Below are 16,303 nucleotides of genomic sequence, written 5' to 3' on the forward strand. Positions count from 1 at the left end.
GAAGATAGTAAGAAGGTGGCATTTCTGGAGGGTACATGAGAAAATGAGTCAGTTTTTGGAAATTGTTACCACTTTTGAAAATGAAGACTATGATCAGGCTCTCAGGAGAGCTGTGAACTTGTTAAATTATGTACAGAACGTTTGTGGTGTATGCTTACTGTGAGAGAGGCTCTGTGATAAGAAGAATCACTGGGCTAAGAAGTAATTATAAGATGCAAAGTCAATCAAAATATATTACTTTCTAGATCTCTGTCCTTGATACTTGAGATATATGGTTGGTAAATGTTTTGGTAAAACATTTTCTCTCTATTGTTTTCTTCTGTAGGAGTCATTTTCAAGAGTCTTGCAAGAAAGGATTTCATGATCTTTTTATAAATTTAAGTCTGAATCACATGTACTTTTCTTAAGGATTGAATTATATGTCTAATACTTGCTAGGTTCCATCCTTATCCATTCATTTTAGTTCAGAAACATGACACTTTGCATGAGTCATAGCTTAATAATGTTACATTTTTGTAATTTTAATAAGAACTCTTCTCTTTAAAAACAAAGGTTTAAAGTTAGCTCAATAGTAGTCACAGTGAAAGTGTCAAAATACCTTTAAGTGCTTCCTCTAATTTCATCTGGCAAATCATGGTAGAAATTTCTTTGTAGAATTGGTATGCCCTGGTAAATATTTCTATTTTCCATTATTAGTAAAAATTATGAAGCAAGAAATTACTTATACTGACTTATAATTAAAAATCAATTTTTGTAAAAGGACTATTGGGAAAAATATTTTTATAAGGACTGTTGGGCAGAATATTTTTAGACTCACCCCTCCCCGAACTGACTAAGAGAAATTTATTCAGGATTATGTACCAAAGATAAGAATCTCTATGAAACATAACTTTTATGCCATCAGAATCAGAATCGGAAGCAGCACCAGGTACATGGGAAACACACATTTTTCAATTTATACTTTCTCATGGTTCGCCTGGACATCCTCTGCAACTGCTTAGAAGACTGAAGAATTTCATCCCCTAGAAACTCACCCTGTTGAAGTTCAGCATGTCTTTGGGCCAATAACTTCATGGATTTATCTGTCACTGTTTCTATGAGGTCATCCACCTAGCCCAAAACAAAGAAATGAAGCCATGTGTTAGAAAGCCTTGTCCACACCCAAGGGAGAGCTGTTTTTCCTGAGAGATGAGTTCAGGAACTGGTGGATGTCTGCAAGTCCCAAAGGATTATTCTAATTCAAGTCATAGCAAACAGAGCTTGAAAACATGCATTTACCACCCAGTGCTAAAGACAATCTCATTTCTTCTCCAGCCCTTGTGTGTGTGCCTTCATTTTAATTGAATTCACTTTAACATTTAGTAGGCACACAGCATCATCCTCAGCGCCCTCAGCAATCCTGTAGCCACTCTCAAATGCCCCCTACTAACAGGATGCCTTCATGCTAATCATGAGTTTCGTCCGACAGCCACACTGTCTAGCAGGGCTGTGCGTTCAGTTGAGCCCAGGCCTCTGATGCTTTTGAAACACAAAGTAAAAACCTTTGTCCACTACCTGCATTTGAAGTTTTCCCACTGTCAAATCTGATTTCCGGAGAATGTTTTCCATGCTGTGCTTCTTTCTTTTAAATACCGGAAAGTGTGGTCTCTTTTTTGATGAATATGGAACCTATCATAAAAATGTAAAAAACACATCAGATTAAGAAGTGCCACCATTATTTCTGTGACAGTGCTTCAGCGAACACTCTTACCCTTGCGACATCCTCTTTTAAACTGAATATTTGCCACATAACAACACTGGATTGGAGGCTGTATTCATATTATTCTCCACGCCCCATGCATCTCCTTTGTGCCCAGAGCTCTCTTTGAAGAGATCTATAGGGTGCAGAGAAATGAGATTGTCTGGTTCTGAAAGAATATACAGTGTCAGGGAAAAAAGCAGGTCGTTCGTAAGGGGAAGAAGAAGAAACTGCCTCTGTAGCCGCTGAGCACAGCCAGAGTGTGGGGCTGTTGTAGATGAGTGCCCCAGAAAGCTCATTATCACTGGATCCAGTTGCTAATCTGGTCTCTTTTCTGCAGGTTTCCTTATTTTCATGGCAGACATGTTTCCAAACATAAAAAAGAAAGCTCTGGGTTCTTTCATTGCATGCCTGATACCCTTCCCATGGTCCTGGCTTGCTGGTTACAAGTACCTGTGCTATTAAAACTCATTCCTAGGTCATGGCTCCTGGCTAATATGGCCTTTTTAGTCTTACTAGGTTCACTCTTCCTTCCCCTTGTGTTTAGTAATTACCATCAGGACTACTGTGAGACCTACACAAAGTGGGATGTGCAATCACATTTGGGTCTTGCCCTTTGCCCAAGTTTACAAATGAGTCTGTGGAACCTCTGCCCTGCCCTGCCGGCTCCTGCGTGCATGCTCAGTCACTCAATCGTGTCTGACTCTTTTGTGACCCCGTGGGCTATAGCCCACCGGGCTCCTCTGTCCTTGGGATATCCCAGGCAAAAATACAGGAGTGGGTTGCTGTTCCTCCTCCAGGGGTTCTTCCCAAGCCAGGGATGGAACTTGCATCTCCCACATTGGCAGGCAGATTCTTTATCGCTGAGCCACCTGGGAAGCCCTGCCAGCTCACCCCGGCTCCAATGTCACTTGCAGAACCTTCCCCAATCTAACCAGAGCACACCTCCTCTTGTTTCTCTCTCATAAAACCCAGTGTTGTTTTTTTTTTTCTACTAAGCACTTAGCTTGGTAATTACTTAAGTTATTTCTGTGTGTTGAATACCATTATTAAAAAGTCAAATGTCTTGAAGGGTCAGGCACGTTTTGAGAAACAGGCTCAGTTGGGCTGGCATGGCCTGGAGAGAATGGGCCTCCTGCAAAGGGGGTGGCCTCTGTGTAGCTCCTGCTGTTGCTGGAGGAACTGCAGGCTCCATGTTGCCAAATCCTCTTATTTTTCAAAAGGAAGTTGAAAATCCAGACTTGTTTGAATGATTCTAATTTCAAAACATGGACAACTGATTCAAATATATGAGAACATAGGAGAGCATATGAGAACATTCTGAGAGCTAACAGTGCCATGGTTTAATGTCCATCTCCTCCATCAAACTATAAGTTCCATGGAAACAGGACAAGGGCCATTGGGTCACATTTATAGGCCCCAAATGTAGAAACTGCCCAGCACATATTCAGTTCAGTTCAGTTCAGTCGCTCAGTCATGTCCGACTCTTTGTGACCCCATGAATCACAGCACGCCAGGCCTCCCTGTCCATCACCAACTCCCAGAGTTCACTCAGATTCATGGCCATCGAGTCAGTGATGCCATCCAGCCATCTCATCCTCTGTCGTCCCTTTCTTCTCCTGCCCCCAATCCCTCCCAGCATCAAAGTCTTTTCCAATGAGTCAACTCTTTCCATGAGGTGGCCAAAGTACTGGAGTTTCAGCTTTAGCATCATTCCTTCCAAAGAAATCCCAGAGCTGATCTCCTTTAGAATGGACTGGTGGATCTCCTTGCAGTCCAAGGGACTCTCAAGAGTCTTCTCCAACACCACAGTTCAAAAGCATCAATTCTTCGGCGCTCAGCCTTCTTCACAGTCCAACTCTCACATCCATACATGACTACTGGAAAAACCATAGCCTTGACTAGACGGACCTTAGTCAGTAAAGTAATGTCTCTGCTTTTGAATATGCTATCTGGGTTGGTCATAACTTTTCTTCCAAGGAGTAAGCGTCTTTTAATTTCATGGCTACAGTCACCATCTGCAGTGATTTTGGAGCCCCCCAAAATAAAGTCTGACACTGTTTCCACTGTTTCCCCATCTATTTCCCATGAAGTGATGGGACCAGATGCCATGATCTTCGTTTTTTGAATGTTGAGCTTTAAGCCAACTTTTCACTCTCCTCTTTCACTTTCATCAAGAGGCTTTTGAGTTCCTCTTCACTTTCTGCCATAAGGGTGGTGTCATCTGCACATCTGAGGTGATTGATATTTCTCTCTGCAATCTTGATTCCAGCTTGTGTTTCTTCCAGTCCAACGTTTCTCGTGATGTACTCTGTCTATAAGTTAAATAAGCAGGGTGACAATATACAGCCTTGACGTACTCCTTTTCCTATTTGGAAGCAGTCTGTTGTTCCATGTCCAGTTCTAACTGTTGCTTCCTGACCTGCATACAGATTTCTCAAGAGGCAGGTCAGGTGGTCTGGTATTTCCATCTCTCTCAGAATTTTCCACAGTTTATTGTGATCCACACAGTCAAAGGCTTTGGCATAATCAATAAAACAGAAATAGATGTTTTTCTGGAACTCTCTTGCTTTTTCCATGATCCAGTGGATGTTGGCAATTTGATCTCTGGTTCCTCTGCCTTTTCTAAAACCAGCTTGAACATCAGGAAGTTCATGATTCACGTATTGCTGAAGCCTGGCTTGGAGAATTTTGAGCATTACTTTACTAGCATGTGAGATGAGTGCAATTGTGCAGTAGTTTGAGCCTTCTTTGGCATTGCCTTTCTTTGGGATTGGAATGAAAACTGACCTTTTCCAGTCCTGTGGCCACTGCTGAGTCTTCCAAATTTGCTGGCATATTGAGTGAAGCACTTTCACAGCAACATCTTTCAGGATTTGAAAGAGCTCAACTGGAATTCCATCACCTCCACTAGCTTTGTTCGTAGTGATGCTTTCTAAGGCCCACTTGACTTCACATTCCAGGATGTCTGGCTCTAGATGAGAGATCACACCATCGTGATTATCCAGTTCATGAAGATCTTTTATGTACAGTTCTTCTGTGTATTCTTGCACATATTAGGAATATGATAAATATGAGCCTAGCACTCAAGAGGCAAAATTCAAAACTAATACTGGTACACTCTGGCAGTGCACTAGAGCAGTGCTGTTTAATAGAACTTCCCACATAAATGAAAGTGTTCTTTATCTGTGCTGTCAAATGCCATAGCCACTGGCCATATGTGTTAACTGAGCACATGAAATGTAGCTAGTGCAGTGAAGGGAATGGACTGTTCTTTTTATTTAGTTTTAATTAATGCAAATAGTCACATGTGACTATTGGCTACCATAATAGACAGTACAGTTAGTACCTAGCATAGTAATTAGTGGGCTTCCCAGGGCTTTACTCTTCTCAGCAGTAAAGAGTCTGCCTGCAATGAATGCAGAAACACAGGAGACCCAGGTTCAATCCTGGGTTGGGAAGAGTCCCTGAAGAAGGAAATGACACCATGCCAGTACTCTTGCTTGGAAAATTCCATGGACATAGGAGCCTGGCGGGCTACAGTCGAAGGGGTCAGAAAAAGTCAACACAACTGAGCACAGCAGGAACAGCATAGTAATTAGGAATAAGCACTCGTAGAGCCAAATCTTCCTGGATTTGAAGCCCGGCTCTTCCGATTATCTGGGGCAATTACTTAACCTCTCATTGCCATCCCTAAAATAATATCCTACTTATTGCAGTAAGCTATTGTTATCTACTTTATAGGGCTGTTGTAAAGAATATCTGAGTTGATATTTTTAAAGCACTTAGAAGAGGGTTTGGAACATAGTCAGCTTTAATAAATGCTTATTATGTCGAAAGAAACAAAACTTCAGATTCTATTAAAAAATAGCAGGGGCAATTTAGGCACAAACTTGATCTAAGTACAGAGAAGCACAAGCTTTGGGTTGGAGCGTCCTGGATCAAGTGCTGCACTGTCTATACTATACACATGTTCTATTTGTATTTAATTTCAATTATAATGGAATGAAACTTAAAATTCAATTCCTCAGTTATACTGCCACATCAGCTGGGAAAGACTGAGGGTAAGAGGAGAAGGGGGTGACAGAGGATGAGATGGTTATGTAGCATCATGGACTCAATGGACATAAATTTGAGCAGTCTCCCGGAGACAGGGAAGGACAGAGGAGCCTGGCATGCTGCAGTCCATAGGGTTGTAAACAGTCGGACATGACTGAGGGACTGAACAACAACAACCGGCCATATGCAAAGGCTTCAAAGTACACATGCTAATGGCCACTGTTTTGGACAAATGTTTGCATCCTTGCAGAAATTCTGTGGGGTTGGTCTGGAGAGTATCTCTCCACAGAGCATGCATGATATGCCAGATGCTAATATACCAACTTGATATTTGAACAGCTGACCAAGTCAATATAAAGCTGCAAACCCCACTGTTGCCCAGATTATAGCAGAAGCTGAACCATTCGAGCTCAGAAGTCGAGGAATCAGACCTGGCAAGTCCACTTGCTGTGCCCTGAATTCTAGGAGTGGAGACACAAAGGGCAGCTTTAAATGGGAGAGAACTTGGTTTTTACAACAGGCCTGAACACTGACTTCCGTGTAAGTCTCTAGACACAAGTTTGTTTTAGCATTTTACCTTTTTCATTCCTGAAGGAAGTGATGTCACAGATAAACGCTTGCTGGTTCTCCTGGCTTGGAGGAGTGTATTTCCTTGGGTTATCGCCTCCATCTCTGCTTCGACAACGTCAAGTTGTATAGTTGCTTAGAGGGAGTGAGGGGAAAAAAACAGACAGTCTTGAAGAATCACAATAATAAACATATGCTTTCTATGAGAAAGTCTCCTGAAAAGCAAGCATCACATGCAGTTTCAGTGGCTTTTTTTCTTTGGGGTTAAAATTGAAAATGAACTTGCTTTGCTGAATCTCACACTTTCTCTTGAACACTTGGCCTTTTCTTGTGGTCATGACCTCCATAGTCACCAACCCGTCTTGACAAGGTGGTTGATAACTGTCTTTGAGACTTCACTTTTGCCCTCTGTTATTTTTCCCTGTAACTCTTGTGGAATTAGAAAAAGTACCCTCTAACATAGAAGACAATCCAACGACTACTTGCTGTTGACTGAAGACAAGTGTAAGTGTACTCAGTCATTCACATACCATCTTAATAGTTTTTCCCACATACTAGGAGCCCTGTGAATCCTAGAGTCCTTAATATTTTTCTCTGTCAGTTCAGTTCTTGGGACTTCTCTGGTGGTCCAGTGTTAGGAGCCCTCGCTGCCGGTGCAGGCTGTTCGGGTTCGATCCCTGGTCAGGGAACTAAGATCCCACAGGCTATGCGGCACAGCCAAAAGATAAGGAAAAAAAGCATCCTCATTAAAAAAAAAAAAAAATCAGTTCTTAACACAATAAACATGCTTACAAAGGAATCTTAAAACACTATCATAAATCAAAAACCAGTATCATAAATATAGACACTGGGACTAGTATGGTAAAACCAAAATCATGTTATTGCCAACAGAAGGCAGTAAACTTGAGGCTACTCCCCTTTGTATTAGGATAGAAAAAGGGAAGGAGAGGAGACTTTTTTCCTTGATGTAGTGAAAGGGGTCAAAAAGACACTGGGAAAAGCGGGGTGTGCAGCGTGTTCCATGTTTCAGTGTTTTCATGCTGTGCCCAGCCCCTAAAATCAATTTAATCTGCTTCATGTCACTTGATAACTGCATTGAGGAACCATGGCTCCTCAGCTCAGGGACTGGTGGCTCTAAATTCAAAGCGGATGCTCAACCTAGAGGGACGCTCCTTTCTCCCCCACCTTCCACTGTCAGCTCTTGCCCAAATCTTGCAACTCCTGCCAGTGAACATTCTCTTCAACCTCACCACCCCCACTGCCACGACCAGCCCCAGCTAAAATTATCCGTTGCCTTGGATGAATGCAAGAGCCTGTTTATCATTCCTCCTGCATCGGATCTTACCCTCCTCCAATCCAGTCTCTACCCTGCAGTCTGAGCTACCTTTCAAAAATGCCCTTCAAATCATATAAATCCCCAGCTTGAAAGCATCTTATCACCCTTAGGAAAAGTTAAAATTTCTTAACATGGTTTACAAACACCCTCATCACCTTATTCAGCAGACTCCCCCTGGCTGGATTACTTTCATTCCTTAGTTATGCCCAGTGCTCTCTTGACGTTGGGACTTGAACATGCTTTACCCTCTTCCTGGAAAACTATTCTCACACTTTTTCCTTATCTAACTCTAGCTGTCCTCCAGGTCTCATCTGAGTTGTCTTTTCCTTAGGGAGGCTTTCTTGAGCCCCCTCCCCTAAAGTCAGCATCCATGACGTGTACCCACCCTAGCCTGTGCTTCTTCTTTTTGCATCAGAGGCAAATATCTGCATAACATTGAAATGCCCCTCCATGCCCTCTGTAACTCCAGGAGGGTGGAGACCATGCCTACGTCTGCTGCTCTAGCACTTACAATGTGGCTGCCGCATAGTAAGTATTTACTACATAATTGTTTTAAAGTCTAATGAGGATCAACAGGGATGAGCAACTGTCTTTTGGCCACAGTTGAGAATCAGAATGTTTGAGCTGCAGCCTGAAAGATGGGCAAGTTTCTTGGAGAAATCTTAGCGTAGAGATTTGTTATTTCAGCTATGATAAAAATAAGCCAATGCGTGGGCTGTGGGAGAAGGCTCTGGTCCTCTGTTTTCTGCTGGACTCTCCAAGTCCAGCCCAGTCAGTAGAGGAGTGTGCCCTCATCGCTGTTTTCAATAGAAACAGGCAGGTCAGTCTATGCCAGGTAATTGCTAGATGCTCGGATGCTTGTATTAGTTGTCTTTTTTCCAGAAGAGAGAGTTTGTTTGAAAGGGTGATGCGTCAGCTGGAGGCCATCAGTTTTTGTTTTTTCTGGAAAAAGTATCTACCAGGTGTGCAGCCTTATCATGATGTGAAATTGAAGATACGTGTGAATCACCTACATATACATAAGTATTCTATATATTTATAGAATGCTGTACTGTCAAGGGAACTAGAAATATACAAAGGGTATTTATGGCACTGAAGCTCTTCTGTACAGTATTGTAATGAGAGACACATTACATGGTGGGTTTTTCAAACCCACAGAACTGTGGGGGCAAAGCGTGAGTCCTAATGTAAACTATGGTGGCTGTTTACTCGCTAAGTTGTGTCCAACTCTTGTGACACCATAGACTGACTGTAGCCTGCCAGACCCCTCTGTCCATGGGATTCTCCAGGCAAGAATATTGGAGTGGATTGCCATTTCTTCTCCAAGTTAGGGATCAAACCTGGGTCTCCTGCATTGCAGGTGGATTCTTTACTAACTTAGCCACCAGGGAAGCCCAGCGTAAACTATGGACTAGTGTTAATAATAATATGTTAATATTGGCTCATCAACTAACAAGTGTACTGTACTAAGGCAAGAAGTTCATAATAGAGGAAATTGTGTGGGTAGGGTAAGGAGAGGGGGGTATAGAGGAAATTTCTGTATTTTCCATTCAGTTTTTCCAGTTTACCTAAAACTGCTCTACAAAAGTAGTCTGTTTTAAAAAGGAGAATGCGAATAGTAGTCATCACTCACAAGAGCCCCCCACCAAACCAAACGTCATTACCATGTCACAAAAGAAACCGTCAACAGTTCAAACGCCAATTCTTCACAAAGTATGTGGGAAGTAGGTATAATAAAATAAAATTTCCTTTACGACTTACCAATCATACATTTTTAAAATAGAATTCGCATCGCACCTTCGTCTGTTGGAAGCAGCCATTTGAAAATCTGCCTCACTTCTTTCTCCAGAAACAAAACCAGAAAAGCCCACTTTGGTTTGATTTTCTAATATATGTACATGTGTATATGCGTATATATATACACACCTGTGTACACATCGAATATTTCTGTGAAAAGTAGTTTTAGACTGATGAGACCAGTGATTAATTGGAGTGGGAGTGACCCCAAATGTAATTTAATTCAGTTTTTGAAGATGTACACACACACACACACACACACACACGTCACCTGGGGATCTTTCTTAAAAGCAGATTCTAACTCAGTAGCCCTGCGTGGGGGCCTTAACTTCTGCATTTCAGACAAGCTCCCCAGAAATGCTATTCTGTGGCTAGCAACAAAAGCTGTCCTATTTCATTTTCTCTCTTGGCCTTGACACTGAACCATATGTTGACTTGTATTACCATTCTGGGAGAGCTTTCTCATTCTTGGTTTGGTAAATAACTTGGGCGATGGAAGCTCTTTGACAATTCTAAGAAGGCTCTGTGTATTTGGAAGGAGGGTTTCCTTGTGGTCAGGGGCACCCTCTTTGTTGACACTTGCTGGCTTGCTTCTGTACGAGTGTGACAGCATCTCACCATATTTTTCTTCTGATTTTTCTGGTTCTTGTGAAATTCCATGTCACTATTACTGGATGACTCCTCTTTAGGGACCAATACATTTTGTTTCACTAAGTTGGTAGACTCAGCTTTATGCCATCTGAACAAAGGAAAAATAATGTGTGTTAAGGAAATTGAAAAGTTAAAAATGAAACACTAGAATCATGAAAATCAACTACAAACGTGAACAAATTATACAGTTCCAAAAAAGAAAACCGAAGACCAAGCATCAAATCCAAAGCCAAAGCAACTACTTGATATTGTGTTGCTGAGCTCTAGACGTGCATTCTGGCCACGATCTCATTTAATCCTCAGAGCTGGTAGTTTATATTATTATCTTCAGTTTACTAATGAGTAAGCTGAGACACAGAGAGATTAATTTAATTGACAGAGTATAGAATGCAGATTTTCATCTTGGTTTGAGACTGTTAGAATATATTACCTCATATTGGCAAATTGGTGATCTCATTTTAATCACAGTTTGAGATGTTTTTTTGCTGGACTTCAAAATGTGGTTCCAAATGCGATGAGACATGAGAGTGTCTGCTGGGGTAGATAATAAAAAATACATTCTCCAAGGTCCTATAAGTGCTGCATTTTATGCAGAATACTGATTTAGAGAGAATAATTATAAATGCATATTTCCAAAATTCCAAATAAATAATATCGTCATCATTTTAGTAATAAAATAGGTAATATTTCTTAGTAGACTTTTATGTGCTAAACACTCATCTGAGTTCTTTGATATGTATTACTTATTTCAATCCTCCTACTATCATCTCCATTTTACAAATGAGGAAATTAAAACTTGGAAAGCTTAAATAACTTATGCCCAGATACTCTGACCCCAAAGTCTATTCTGTTAGTTTCTGTGCTAAGTGAGTATCACCTGTTCCATGATACCCTTATTTATCTAACATTCTTCCTTGATTAACTATTTTGATGTTAGTTTCATCCAAAGCAATAATATCCATAAAATTCCAGGGATTTTAAAAAACCAGTTCTCTATTTCTAGATAAAAAGTCATTTATGGGCTAGGACTAATCTCCCGTGGACCTCTAGGAGAACTTTTAATAAAACCATCCGTTTCTACTACCATAAATACACACACACATGGGAATACAACGTAGGAGGTTCAGGAACCCCCAAGGTCATCCACGCAACACCTATCAAGTAAAAAACCCAGCTCTAAGCAGTTTCTGAATCTCCAAAATGCACCCCCTAGTCCCATCCCCCCACCCTCATTAATTTTATAACATAATTAATAAGATGATTTTGCTCCAAAGCCTAGGAACAGAACTGCTACTATTGCTGTTATGAAAAGAATCTTTTCTTCCCTAACCTTTTAAGTATCTTGGTTGCTTGTGAATTTATTTGGTTGTATTGCCTTTCCTTTTAATCCCTATTTTTTTTATTGGAAGTGGAAATCTCCGCAAAATTTCATTTTGCCCATGGAAGTTCAGAAGTCTGGTCTTTGATACTTCAGACCTCATGATAATGACACTTTTCTACCTATCTGAGCTATTGCTCATGAATCTGGTAAGAAAGAATACTCCCCAAATTGGAAAATAATCAATTCACTGCCTTTCCAAATTAAAATGTATTACATTTGGAGTATTCCATGCTCGTCTTCATGGTTTTGCCACTAGCAAGAAATATGAGATATAAGACAGTTTTTAGGTTACATTAAAGAGCATGCACATAGATAAAATATAATTCGTACACATTACAACAGCCCAAATTGCTGGAAAGGGGAATGGAAAGAGCACTGATCATGGGCTTATTTTGAAAAAATGCACTATTGATTTTTCAAAATAATAGTGTTTGCTGTCTAAAACTGTGAGACTTAAATATGAACTTAGTATCTACTAATGTTAATATCATATGTGACATTAAATCTCAAGTTCAGGTAGAAAGGAAAGGTTTTCCCATTACAATGAAGACTTTTCTGATCACAAAACGAGGTTTCCATTGTGGCACTAGACTCCCTGATCCAATGTATATATGCTGTCTATATATGCGGTCTCTGCTCCCTCTGATCCACACGGAGCCTTCATTTCTAAATGCAGTGCTTAAAAACATGCTACTTTTTTCTGATCAGCACAGTGAATATTGTTTAATGCAAAATCCAAAGCATCTCACTGAAGAGAAAAGAAAATCAGCCCCAGTTTCCTACCTTTCAATCCCTTTCCTTTTGATCGAGCCGGTTCTCTTTCTGGGCTGCTGAAATCTTCGGTACCGGCCAGCTCTTTCGTAAGCAACCTTAAAGCACTCTGGAGTATACAGGTGAGGGCGATCCATTGCTGTCAACCTCACCTGCAGTAGCTGTTGTTAATTTCTTTAGCTCTTAGGCTCACAAACTACAAAACAAAATCATCCAGTGACCGAGGCGCTTTTAACTCCTGGGCTCTTTGGGGGTAAAGTATGTAGGAAAATTTTTGGAAGTGCTTCCTTATTCCCTTCCAGGTGTTACAGACATCATTTGTGGGACCAGCCCTGTTTACCACTTTACAGAGGTCATCAATGATGCGTTTGACAGAGCAGTGGGAAATTCCCAGCCGTATTGCAGACTCCAGGGCAGGGCAGATGTGAATAGGTGACCTGCTTGTCTAACCACTGCCATTTGGGTTGGTAACAAAATAATCACACACCAACTGATTATCACGTTCAAATGTGCATGTCTGCATTCCAAAGCGGGAAGAACCGAGACCACCACCACTAATTCCAACGATCCCAGCTTTTGCTAGCTCTTTCATGAGGAACTGATGAATGCTCTCTGTCCAGTTTTTATTTGGCTTTCTCACAGTACACCCCTTGGGCTATTTTGTAGTGATCTCTCAAAACACATGGCTGAGAAAGTTGAGCCCACCACTCCCTTTTGACATTTGGTTTATTTCCTGGAGGAGAGCAAATTCTCGCTGGGTTGGAACTTCTCACCACAAGGTGGCAGCAGACACTAGGGTTTATTCCCATCCCCTTCTGGCGCTTTGAGTTTTTCAGTCTGAACTAACTAGAAGCTAAGAAGTTTTCAGAGTTTTCAGCCCTGGTGGGCTGCCATCTATGGGGTCGCACAGAGTCGGACACGACGGAAGCGACTTAGCACTTAGCATATATTATATACTGCTGCTGCTGCGTCGCTTCAGTCGTGTCCAATTCTGTGTGACCCCACAGACACAAATTACCTGGGGATCTTGTTAAAATGCAGATTTTGTTGCAGCAGTTCTGCCTGATGAGGTCATTGGGCCAGCTGCTGCCGCTGCTGCTGCTGCCAAGTGGCGTCAGTTGTGTCCGATTCTGTGCGACCCCATAGACAGCAGCCCACCAGGCTCCCCCGTCCCTGGGATTCTCCAGGCAAGAACACTGGAGTGGGTTGCCAGTTCCTTCTCCAATGCATGAAAGTGAAAAGTGAAATTGGAGTCGCTCAGTCGTGTCTGACTCTTAGCGACCCCATGGACTACAGCCTATCAGGCTCCTCTGTCCATGGGATTTTCCAGGCAAGAGTACTGGAGTGGGGTGCCATTGCCTTCTCCGTATTGGGCCAGAGAGCTCAACAAAATTAAAAAGGGCTACTTGCATGAGGATTTGTCTGCTCCTGGCAGATTAATCAGCAGGCACCAGAGCCCTGAGGTGGAAGGAGCCTGATGTCTTTGAAAACTTAAAGTGGCTGCGGCGAAGAGGCAATGTATGTGATAAGCTGGAGTGATAGGCAGGGCCAAGCCAGCTGGATCCTACAGAACAACTGAAAGTTGTAACATTATTTTGAATCTTCAGAATAATGGAAAGTTATGAGGGTTTTTTAATCATTAAAATCAAAGACAAATTAAAATTTTTAATTGTGGTAAAATATATATTATATGCTGCTGCTGCATTACTTCAGTCATGTCCGACTCTGTGTGACCCCATAGACAGAAGCCCACCAGGCTCCTCCGTCCCTGAGATTCTCTAGGTAAGAATACTGGAGTGGGTTGCCATTTCCTTCTCCAATGCACGCATGCATGCTAAGTTGCTTCAGTGGTGTCCAACTCTGCGCGACTACATGGATAGCAGCCCACCAGGCTCCTCTGTCCACAGGATTCTCCAGGCAAGAATAGTGGAGTGGGTTGCCATTTCCTTCTCCAATACATTATATAAAATTTACCATTTTTAAGTGTGTTCATATTGTTGTGCAACCGTCACCACCAGCATCTTCAGAACTTTATCTTGGAAAACTGAAATTGAAAACCCATTAAACGATAACTCCTAAGAACTTTTCTGTCTCTATGAATTTTTCTTAATTGGAAAAAAGTATCTTGGAAGAAGTCACTACGTAAGGTGACAAAATTCCAAAAATGAATTACCATGAAAATATATATCCCAATTTCTTTGTACAATAGTGAGAAAAATCTGCAGGACAGAAGAAGAGTGAATAAGAAATAGGAAGGGCTAAGGAGAAGGGTATGAAGGTGAACAGTATTTTGACGCAAGCCCAGAAGTTAAGTAGAAAGCCTGTAGCTGTGTATGCTTTATTCATCCAACCTGTACATTAGGTAACTGAAGGGCAAAAATAAAGCCAAATGAGAATTCTGTTTTGTTTGGGGGTAAATTTCAAAACTTTTGATTTCTGAATTGAATTCAGAACCAACTCTTTTTAGTTCTTGGGATAATGACTGAATTCAACAGTGAAAAAAATGTTATTGCTACATCCAGTCCAAGAGATGGCCTCACTCTGTCGCTATGAATTTGATGACACTTTTTGAGGAGTGATGCTGAAACCCAGCCTCTGTGTACCAATGCTGAATTGAATCTCAGAGACACAATTTTGGGTGAACTGGGAGAGAAGGGCTCTCTATTGCTTTGCCCAGCAAAGGAGGCCAAGCTAGTACCCATAAGACTGTCCCACCCTGGAGTGGGTAGAGAGGGGTCTTACAGTGTTAAAGCAATAGGGCATGATCAGCTCCTGGGCATTCTTCTGAATGGTTGGTGGTGAGGTAACTGGGAGTCAGCATCATCAGCCTTCTGGTTCCAGTCAGTCTGGGGTCTACGTGCTTGCGGGCAGCGTTCTTCCACTTGGTGGAGGTTTCTGTACCTGCAAAACAGTTCAAAAGGTTAAGCTGAGAATATTATCGATGGTCCTCGGGGAAGAAGTGAAGGTCCCGACTTTGTCTAATGGCTGAACTATTATTATTTTGTCTGGGGTGCCTGTTTCCCTTTCTTTCTGCATTTTTCTCACTTCTGTGATTAAACTTTTTCTTTGACTAAAGCTTTTCTACAGACAAAAGGCAGGTGGAGGATTTGGCTTGGGGACTATTTTGGGAAGGCCTCGGAGGGTCCTTCTGGGTTACAGGAGCTACTACTACTACTAAGTCACTTCAGTCATGTCCAACTCTGTGCGACCCCAGAGACGGCAGCCCACCAGGCTCCGCCGTCCCTGGGACTCTCCAGGCAAGAACACTGGAGTGGGTTGCCATTTCCTTCTCCAATGCATGAAAGTGAAAAGTGAAAGTGAAGTCACTCAGTCGTGTCCGACTCTTAGCGACCCCATGGACTGCAGCCTTCCAGGCTCCTCCGTCCATGGGATTTGCCAGGCAAGAGTACTGGAGTGGGGTGCCATTGCCTTCTCCTACAGGAGCTAGGAATATGTATTTATTCTGTGCAATGAGAATCCAGCATTGAACGAAATAACTGGAACCCCTGTCTAAGATTTGCACTCTAGCGGAAGGCACAGATAGCAAACTTGTTAGTGAACTGATACAGCATTCAGACACCAATAAGGAATGCAAAGAAAAAGCTAGGAAAACCCTGTAGCAAGTGAGCGCTTCTACCAGGGTGATCAGAAAAGACCTTTCAAGGCAGTGATAGTTGAGGTGAGACATTTCACCTTGGAAAGGACATAAACTATGGTCGGATCTGTGTTCTAAAGCAAAGTATTCCAAAGATGAAAAATGACCAGAGCAAAAGTTCTGAGGTGAGTGGGCACTAGGTCAGATTGGAGGGCAGGAAGGAGACCACAGTGGTGGGAATTCAGATGACAAAGGAAGGCAGCCTTATGTTTGTGCTTTTAAAAAGATTGCTGGGACTTCCCTGGCGTCCAGGGGTTAAGACTCAGCACTTTCAAGGTAAGGGTGTGGGTTTGATCCCTTGTTGGGGAACTGAGATTCTGCCTGCCACATGGCATGGCCAGGAAGTTA

General features: G+C 42.0%; 1 protein-coding gene across 1 annotated transcript; it reads right to left on the reverse strand.

Annotated features, from left to right (window-relative positions):
- Nucleotides 1-906: 906 nt before the first annotated feature.
- Nucleotides 907-12,437, reverse strand: C10H3orf49 (chromosome 10 C3orf49 homolog). The gene is given in 6 exon segments (XM_068983115.1): nt 907-1,110; nt 1,555-1,668; nt 6,375-6,499; nt 9,942-10,118; nt 10,121-10,236; nt 12,313-12,437. Coding segments are annotated over 6 exon segments (861 nt in total).
- Between the last annotated feature and the right edge of the window lie 3,866 nt (nt 12,438-16,303).

Source organism: Capricornis sumatraensis, chromosome 10, assembly GCF_032405125.1.
Source record: "Capricornis sumatraensis isolate serow.1 chromosome 10, serow.2, whole genome shotgun sequence".
NCBI lineage: Eukaryota > Metazoa > Chordata > Mammalia > Artiodactyla > Bovidae > Capricornis > Capricornis sumatraensis.